This window comes from Populus trichocarpa, chromosome 16, assembly GCF_000002775.5.
Source record: "Populus trichocarpa isolate Nisqually-1 chromosome 16, P.trichocarpa_v4.1, whole genome shotgun sequence".
NCBI lineage: Eukaryota > Viridiplantae > Streptophyta > Magnoliopsida > Malpighiales > Salicaceae > Populus > Populus trichocarpa.
This window is the reverse complement of record NC_037300.2, coordinates 11797966-11807997: the sequence shown is the minus strand read 5'-3', so window position 1 is coordinate 11807997 and position 10032 is coordinate 11797966. Positions and strand designations below refer to the sequence as shown.

General features: G+C 34.3%; 1 protein-coding gene and 1 long non-coding RNA gene across 3 annotated transcripts; one reads left to right on the top strand and one right to left on the bottom strand.

The window, feature by feature from the left end:
• The first annotated feature begins 1928 nt into the window (after nt 1-1928).
• On the top strand, nt 1929-3648 carry LOC7487465 (uncharacterized). Its single transcript, XM_002323533.4, has one exon. The coding sequence runs from the start codon at nt 2124-2126 to the stop codon at nt 3399-3401; it is 1278 nt and encodes a 425-aa protein (XP_002323569.3). The 5' UTR covers nt 1929-2123; the 3' UTR covers nt 3402-3648.
• Nucleotides 3649-3662: 14 nt separating this feature from the next.
• Nucleotides 3663-9963, bottom strand: LOC7460372 (uncharacterized). 2 transcript variants are annotated; one of them, XR_008057605.1, is made up of 6 exons: nt 9189-9963; nt 8181-8355; nt 6854-6960; nt 6295-6382; nt 5655-5693; nt 3663-4555 (listed from the first exon to the last, which is right to left on the bottom strand). It is a non-coding gene; the product is annotated as an uncharacterized LOC7460372 (long non-coding RNA). The 2 variants fall into 2 exon arrangements; XR_002978432.2 differs by lacking the exon at nt 3663-4555 and adding an exon at nt 5124-5460 and having other exon boundaries at nt 9189-9960.
• Between the last annotated feature and the right edge of the window lie 69 nt (nt 9964-10032).

The following is a 10032-nucleotide window of genomic DNA, read 5'->3' as shown; positions in this document are numbered from 1 at the left end:
CTAGTATATCAAAACGATCTGAAAACATAAAAAAAAATATTAATTTGAAGTAATAAAAAATATATAAAAAAAATCAATTATTTTTAATAATATTTTTAAAATATAAAAATAAACAAGAATTAAGTTATATAAAAAATCGTCCATCGATATGAGGTCATGCATGAATAAACCTTGCCACACCCAGTTAGGGTTCAGGAAAATCTAGCAGGCCCTTCTTTCTCTCTCAATTATGACAGATAAGTTGTCTTGCTGATTCGAAATTCTAAACCTAAATTGAAAGGCCAACCTGTCTTCACACCATTAAAATATGGATATAACAACGAAAAGACTGGAAAAGAATATGTGATTTTGAGTAAAAATTATTCTTTTTGTCTCTGGGTTGAACTAAATTATACGCTTGAAAGATTTAAACTTTGTTTGTTTCTCAGATTTTTTTTATTAAAATATTTGTTAGTTTTTTTTCTAAATCCCAATATATCATTTGACAATTTAAATTCATGAAGAAAATCATATAACGAGAGATTTAATAGAAAATCTAGATGTTTTAATAAAACAAAAATGGTCAACGAAAATTATAAGACTAAAATATAGATTTTCAATAAATTTATACTTGTATTTAATCACCAGCGGCAAGACTTTTCTTCTGTTTTTTTGTTTTTTTTTTTCAATAATCCTAGATCGAATTTCTTTTTACTATATCTGATATTTTTAATTATATTTTCCAATTTATCTAATATATGTTTAATTTATTTTGGTATTTTTCTTGGTTTAACGCTTGATCTTGTTTTTTTTTTTTTCCTTATAATATCTTGCTCTAATTTTTCGAGTCTTTGAACTGCAATGAAAGTGCTAATATTTATTTTAAAAAAAAACCACTAATATTCACTATCAACTTATTTCGTAAGTCACAAACTCAAGAAGCTATAGGCAACGGTGAATTAAATCTGTGTGTGTGTATTCTTATTATCTTGTATAGAACAACAAATAAATAAATAAATTTATTGGTTCCGAAGGCTTTGTTTGCTCTTATGGAGCCACTAGCTGGTTGAAACAGAAAATGGGCTTGTGTGATTGACAAATAAATACTCGAAAACTTTTCTTATTCTTTAATGTATATTTTATTATTATTATTATTATTATTATAGGTATACGGGTATCTCAACTAATCTTATGAATTTTGAAGTTAACAACTATGTAAGTTTTTAGCAGCCCTGAAATTTATAGAATTCGAACTGATAACTTTTAAAAAATAAATTTAGAACGTGATTAGTTGAAGGTTTTTTTTTTAAATAATTATTAATTGTGCCTTTTTAGAGATCAACTTTTGAGATGAATTATATGAAAATTAAGGTAAGATCAATCGAACATGGGGTCAGATCATGCTAGAGATCATTCAATCAAATGAATCTGCAACCAAGAATTAAATATTGATTAAATTAATGACATGTAAAACATTGTAGTTTGCCTGAGATTACAAGATTGATAAGACACATATTTTAATCATCACGTCTTCTGGTCTTACTGCCTCAGCTTAGGTGGTTAAAATATTTTTTTGTTAAAAATTTAATTTTTAAAATATTAATTTTTATTATTTTAGATAATTTTAATATAAAATATAAATTTTAAAAATTAAAACAAAAAAAATCATTTCAATATATTTCTAACCTAAAATTATTTTAAAGGGCAACCTGCAAGACGCTATCTGACAGGGCAATTAATAAAAGTCTTGAGCCAGTGCCTGGTAGCTTCTTTAAGTTAAAGAATTTCAACTGAATATTTTTTATTTTGTAATATTTAATTATCATAAAGGATGACTTAATTAGAGTAATTAATTGACTAAAATTCGTCTTGTGTGGTTCTGTGTTATTTATAAATCAATTAGAGTAATTAATTAGGTTTACGTGGTATAAACCTGGCTTAGAAGAATATTTCAAACTCAGACCACAGCACAAAACTTTAGACTAGACAAGAATATTCAACAGACTTCGCGTCGCAGCCTCCGTGGAACTTCTATCTTCATGTTATTCACATCATTCTGACAACTGGGAAAGATCCTTTACATTTGATACTTCTTCTATAGAATTTATATCCCTGATATCCATATCTTTCATTCAACTACAGCCATGATGAGAAAAGTTTCTCACAAGATGTTTGATCACCAGCAACTCTGTCGTGCCAGAACCCCTATCCTATCTGCCATAGCATTCACTGCTACAATCTTTTTTGTCTATGCAAACGGTATCATTTCTACCATTGCCTTACAATCATCTTCTGCTAGCACCAAGGAAATTTCTGGTGAGCTACATATTCGCATAACTGAAAGACAAATCATGTCGACTGTCATTAAGCAACCACTTCGTTCTACGCAAGAAGAGATTAAAGAAGTTGATCGTAGTGAAAATCAGAGTTCTGTAATTCCGCCCTTTAGCCTCACAGTAGAAGAAAGAATCGAATGGTTTCGGAAGAAGGTGCCGGAGTTCGAGATTTTGAAGTCAGACAACCTGACCAAGGAATTTCTCGGTCGAGTTCTTGAGTTTTTCAACAATGAGTGCGATGTTCGATTCTTCATGACATGGATTTCGCCGGTAGAATCCTTTGGAAGAAGGGAGTTCCTGGCCCTGGAAAGTTTGTTCAAAGTCCACCCTCATGGTTGCTTATTGATTCTATCAAGAGACCTGGATTCCATACAAGGGTATAGGATTCTGAAACCACTTCTTGACCGCAAGTTCAAAGTTGCTGCAATCACACCTGACTTGTCCTTTTTGTTCAAGAACACCCCAGCAGAAACTTGGTTTGAGGAGATAAAGAGTGGGAACAAAGACCCTGGTGAAATTCCTTTGGCTCAGAATCTATCAAACCTCATTAGACTTGCAGTCTTATACAAGTTTGGAGGGATTTACTTGGATACAGATTTCATTGTCCTGAAAAGTTTTGCTGACTTGAGGAACGCAATTGGAGCACAAAGCATTGATGTGTCCAAGAGTTGGACCAGATTGAACAATGCGGTTCTAGTCTTTGATATGAACCATCCACTTCTACTCAAGTTCATAGAGGAATTTGCTTCGACTTTTGATGGAAACAAATGGGGGCATAATGGGCCCTATTTAGTTTCCAGAGTAGTGCAGAAAGTGGCTGGAAGACCTGGGTATAACTTTACAGTCTTGCCTCCTATGGCATTCTATCCAGTTGGCTGGAACAGGATAGGTGGTTTTTTCAAGAAACCAGTAAACAAAGTAGAATCAAGATGGGTAAATGCCAAGCTACTTCAGCTAAGTGGGGAGACTTATGGGTTACACTTATGGAACAGGCAGAGCAGTAAATTCAGCATTGAAGAAGGAAGTATCATGGGTAGATTGATATCAGATCACTGTGTCATTTGCGAATACAAATACAGTTCTTGAAGAAAATCTATGAACAGAAATGTGTCGAGTATGGCTGCACCGGTACAGAGTCATCAGACGCAGAATCAACAGGATCCTCCAGTTGATTAGAAGACGAGCACACTCGTCGGAGCGTTTTACTTGTTTTATATGTTGATTCCATTCATCTCCCTTTTAATCATCTTTCCTGTTTTTTTTTTGTTCCAACGTAAATAATATAAAAACAAATCTCTTACAACAAAGTTGTAAGATCATTCTTTCTTCCGAATTATGGGCAACTGATTGTTTCCTTCAACATTTTGATTTTGTATAAAAAGGTTATGATCTTTTCTTTTCTTGAACAGGAAACGAACTAAGGTTACATTCTAATTTCAGGAAATCTTACCACAAATCCTAATCCTAAGCCTTTTCAGTCCCAACCTGAAACTAGGCCTCCTAAATCTCCATAAACGAAGTCCTGGCAAACTCCGAAACGATTTTTTCCTGGTTAACTTGTGATTGCTTTTCTTTGCCTTTCTATCCTTGGATTCAAAGTGGCCATTCCTGCCGCTACCAGAAGTAAAGTTACCAGGTTCATCGGACCCAGAAGTCCCAGTCTGTCTGATGGATGCCCATGGATCAGTATCACTGCTCCCTAGAGGGATAGGATTTATTATCGGCGAGCCACTGGAATCCTGAAAATGGGTTGCCAAACTAGTGTGCTCCATGTCAAATAATCTCCTCATAGATGGGCTTCCAGCTTTCATCAAGTCCAGCACACTGCTACTTTTGAGAGAGGCAGAGAATGAAGAACAAGATGCCGCTAATTCTAAAATCCATGAAGAGATTTAGGAAAGCCGGCCATAGCAAAATGTTGTTCCTATTCTGTATCTTTGGGGAATCAAAGTGGGTACTTCGGGCATAAAAATACAAGAGCAGAGATCACTTGCCTAACGCTGGCAAATCCTTGAAACTTCTGTAATAGACAGCCGCAATTGAAATTAATCACTCCTGAACTTGGAAACGTAATTGAATATGAAATAATTATTAAGGGTTACTTCGCAAACAAGCCAAGCCATCAAAAGTATTCGTCAAACCACGAATACATGGAAAATAATAGCAGAAAATCAGAAATAAAGGCAGATGAATGGTTGCGTCCAGATAAACAATACCATCTTCAACGCGTTTCGCTCCATCTGCTTGACAGAGTTGAATACTGATGATCAACACAACAGGATTTTCTTTTTCTTTTTTTCTTTTTTAATGTGGTAGGAAATATTATAATTATTAAACTTGATTTCTAGTAAGGCTGGATTTACCTGAGTTAACAAAATTAAAAATTAAAAATTAAAAAATTAAAACAATGATACTTTAACCAAAAAAATAAATTTATCAACCGCTTTATACCGGGTGCATCCTGGTTTTTTTACAGGGTCACATCAAGTTAAATATCCCCTCTATTTTTATTTGTATAACCCAACCTTGTCCAGATCCTGGATTGATGAGCCAATATACACATGTTTAAACTAAGGCACTATTTAAGGACGCAGAACGATATTTTATAAAAATTTGAATTTATTTTGTTTAAAATTAAATTTTTTTTATATTTTTAAATCATTTTGATGTGCTGATATTAAAAATAATTTTTAAAAAATAAAAAAAATATTATTTTAATGTATTTTTAAGTAAAAAATACTTTGAAAAACAACCACGGTTAATATACATCAAAGATCCGGTCAAAAGAAGACCATTCATGCTGACACATTGAGACCATTAATGAGAAATGCATTCTCCTTCTTGACCAAAGAAATACGCAAAAAACATAATGGAGAATTCAGAAGTCTTGCGGTGTCCTTTTAGCTGGTTAGAAACGTTTCTGATAGTCATTTTACCATTTTTCATCTCAAAATCCTCGCTCAAAAACTAACGGCCGTGGCCGAACCTACTTCATCATCTTAAAGAAGAAAATTGGACAACACATTCCAGAAGGGGGGGAATACTATGGTAGCAATAAGATGGGCTTGGTCACCGAGTAAAGTTGCCTCGAGGCCACTCCAAAACTTCCCAGGGCGTCAAGTTAAGAGGCTTCCATAAGATTGCACTGGCAGAGTAAATACAATGTCAGAGCAAGGGATATAATAACACCCCTAAAATATGACCTCTGTAATTGCTAATGTCTTGGAGGTTAAAAAGGAAATAAAGAAACAAATCCAAAAGCAGATACAAATTGACAGAAGAGTTGGATGGTATAGTCCAGACACTTGACTGTCCATAGATCTGTGGATAGAATCATACCTGCTGTCGATGCCTTGAGTTTGCATACCCAGAATATACCTGACAAAAAATTGCAGGTTATAGAAAGGAGCTGAACATGGATATATTAAATAGCAAGCTGCATTTGTGCACCTACGTTGTTTTGGACTTGATTATTAATTATGTAGTTCCAGAAGAGGATATACCAAGCCAGTGGATATACCAAGCCAGTTGACTTCAATAGTAGATTATTCATGTCTTTCGAAGGATTATGGTGTCTGATAACAACAATGTCTTAAACATCATCATCCAGAGGTTGTGAGAATATTAATCTCCAAGTTATTGCTTGATTTAAATGGCAGTCAGATCAGAAATGCATAAGCTAGCTCGAATGAATAGATTCAGTTCGGAACTAAAGCTTACAGTAACTACTCTTGGTATCGAAAGAGAAATGAGATGATAACAAGTTATTCAGGCATTTTAAAGATGCATTAATAAACAATCCCCTCAAGACAAATGTACAAACTCCTGGTAAAACTCGTCCAAATTGGAGAAATCTGATGATTTTGTTAGAAATAATTGTCTAATCCGGATGTTGAATTTCTGTTCCTAGATATTCATCAAGTTTTAGGGAGTCTTGTCTGTGAGGTAATGTTAATGGCTGAAAAACTCGTTGATTCACCTGAAAGCCATCCACTAGGTAGGAGAGCTTCTAGGCTCAACCTGCTCCATGATTAACCATTAGTAGGAACAGCAAATAGCATTTGATCCTGGAACCAAATAATGGTGACAATCTTGTAAGCACATAAACCAAATGTATAAATTTCGTAGTCATATGTCATATTATCCTTCGATTGATTTTAGGAATTTAATGGTAGATTAAAATGTTAAACAGGATATTGTACCATTGCATGCAAAATAAGATACAATGCAGTAAAAGACATGGAATAATCTCAACCAAAAAGAAAGAGAATTCATGAATGCTAGGGTACAAAAACCAGAATATAAATTTTTATGAATGCTAACTTGGAAAAACCAGAATATAATTTAACTTCACTAAACTGAAACCACCCGTGTTGAAGTTGTAAACTTGTAAAATCATTAAACCAATCGTACCAAGTTATAAATCTAAAAGAAGATGTACTGATATCATTTCCAGAGGTTTTTTAAGATGAGATTGAACCAATAAAATCATCAAATTTATGCAGAAACAGGATGAAACATGAGGTTTTATAGCATACCATTAAACCAGAATATCATCTTGAAACCCGCAACTATGAATATAGTTTGTCAAATTGTAGCCGGTTTATACCCCCATAAAGAGTCCCCAACCAATCCAAGCTGTAACCTGCATTACAGGCCTTAAACAATCATAAACAAATGTTTATATTCCACATTTATTGCAGATCAACCACTCTATGATATCCCTAGATAAAAACCTTCCATGCAGCTAATTTTTATTAAATGACTTGTCACGTTTAGAGTGTTCAAACCCAGACAACTTGTTCAGATTAAGCTACACAAATTCTTGCCATTGAAACCATTCCATCCTATGCATGTATTGGCACTTCAGTGTAATTATCATTGGAGTTCCTCAAGAAAAATTTCTCTTCCACGAAAATTCTATCCCAATTCACTTTTCAAGACATTGAAAAAAAATTCTCTCCAAATTCTAATTACCAGCTAAGCAGCCATACTGCCAAAAATCCAATCTTAACCTCTTGATTTAATGCTATATTCTTCATGATCTATGCTGACAGTATCATCTCTAATTTTTTCTATATACACCATAGACCTAAGAAATGGAGAAATTTTTAAGCACCAAAGTATTTTTATAACCAAAAAACTCAACACCAGTCACCACTTAGTAGCGTACCACTGGTTGCCAGGAAGCAAGAAATTGGTAAATTTAGATGTCACAAGAAAAGAATTGGATGATTCAGAAAAAAAAGCTGCCAGAACATATTCTCAATTTGAACGACTTGAGCAAGAAATCTCATGCTCAAGATCTGGAAATTTTCGACAATAAGTGCACTATCAAGTTCCACAGGATGTGGCTTTTCATTAGCAAAAATCTTCAGAGCAAGGGAACTCTCAGTCGTGGACACTCTGTTCAAAACTAATCCTCGTGCATACTTGATTATCGTGTCAAGATATATATATGGACTCCATACACGGCCATAAGCTCTTAAAACCTCGCTACAAGATCTTGAGATCAAAGTACTAGCTCCTACTTAGACTTGCCCTTTCTAGGAAAGAAAAACCACAGTAGAAGCTTGGCTTGATGAGATAAGGTGGAGGAAAGATACTGGTTATCATTCCACTATCTATTAATGTTTCCTATTTAATCAGGTGTAGAAGCTTGGCTTGATGTGACATAGATTAATAATTCTGAAAGAGTTTGTGGGGTTGAAGAATGTAGATGGGGCTCAAAGCATAGATAAAGGTCACTACTCAGTGGACAGGAATGAACAGTGTAATATGATCCTTGCTACAAATCAGTTCTCCTAGCCAACAAATTTGCTGCAACTATTAATTAAAATAAGCAAGGGCCACGATGGGCATTACCTGGCCTCTAGAGTGATTCAAAGAATATGAAGCATGCCTGGTTATGATGGTACCATAAACTACCTACGGCATTTTATCAAGTTAACCAGATATAGATATGCATGCTCTTTTGCAGGCCAGCCAATGGAACTGACTGCGGATGGGTGGACAATGTGCAGACTGAAAGGCATTACACCTGTGAAACAAGAAAACTACAGATTAATTATCAATGAAGGAAACTTCGTGAATAGATTAAATTCAGATCAATGTGTCTTCTGCCAGCACATATACAATTATGGAAGAAACTTTTTCTCATAATAATCAAGATGAAGTTTTTGTAGTTGACAGTATTCGCCTGAAGCAGAGCAGTGGACCAACCCATAGAAGCCTCTAGTTCAGAGAACAAGCACAAGCTCTGTTCCTGGACTCATCTCTTTAATAAAGTGGTCTTGAATTTTCATTTAATTTTTCTCTCCTCTTGATTTGTTTGGTAACAACATAATTAACAAAATTATCATTCGATTGTGAAAATCAGATACATGAAACAGGAAAAATGTTATGATCTAGTTTGTGAGATATAAAAATGCTCCCCATATCAGTTTGCACATATGCCGTCACTATGATAATTATATGAACAGCTCTTCAAAATTCAGAAATAACCATACTGTAACATTCATTTATAAGTCTAATAAAAGCAGATAAATACCACAACAAATTTTATTTTGAAAACCAGTTTTCCAAAGGGTTAAATTCATATTCCTTCCAAAGGAATTGAGGATATTTTGCATCACTACTCCAAGCATATCTGGACAATGAAAGAGTAGAACAGGTAAAGGAGCTGAAATGCGTGTACGGATTGCAACATATATTCATTTTAGGACACTCCTTCAAATTCAACTATTACACAGTTTGGTTCTAGGTGACCAGTAATTCCTATCTTGTCCAAGTGAGCTAAAAATGAGCCTGAAAAATCTAAAATACAAGGCAAGTTGTTGAATAAACACTGAAGGACATCAACAGTCTGGATACCTCATGAATGCATCATTGCTCATGGTATGAACCAACACCCAATGGATCCTGTGTAGAGATTCTCTTCCAAGATAAGCAGATTCTTGACTCAAAATCAGACCCAAACCAGTTGACATACAACCTCCACAATGAGTACAAAACTTGAACATAAACATCAAATCAGGTCCTTCACAAAATATAAACTTGATTAGCTTCTCCTTGATAAAAATACCAATATCAGATACCAAAGCAGAACATTAGAAAAGAGATAAAAAATATGAAAAATAACTAGAAACATTGACCTGTCCTGTCTGCAAATGAACAAGAATCAATAATCTGTCTCAAAAAACCACAACAATTATTAAACAATACTAACTTCATTTAAATTCCAATCAAACAGTGCTAAATCCATTCAAATTCCGAAAGAAAAGAAAGTAAACAATGAGTGGGTTTGGATAGACATTGAAGGGTTTGAAGGAAACAGAACAAGTGATCACAAAGAAGTACAGAATAGAGAGAGAGATAAAAAATGTAAGGAGACACGAATAACGTGAGACTTTAGGGTTTAAAGATGGTAAAAGAAAAAGAAAAAGAATAATTGTAATCGAGGGCTATAATTATTCTGTATGCCAAAAAAAAAAAAAAAAAACCTTCGCGAGAAAGCATAGAATCTCATTCCCTTTTCGGAAAAAAAAATAAAAAACTTGGCGAGAGAGGATAGAATCCCATTCCCTTTCTTGCAAAAGATCATAAAATAAAGAAGCTCATCCCCAACCCTTCACCCCATCTCTCTCTCTCTCCCTCGCGATTTCTCTCCAACATTCCCTCTCAAAATCTTAAAGCAAAGCAGAATAGAATAATAAAA

Coding starts and splice junctions, on each gene's coding strand:
- LOC7487465 (XM_002323533.4), top strand. CDS start 2,124: ATGATGAGAAAAGTTTCTCACAAGATGTTTGATCACCAGCAACTCTGT.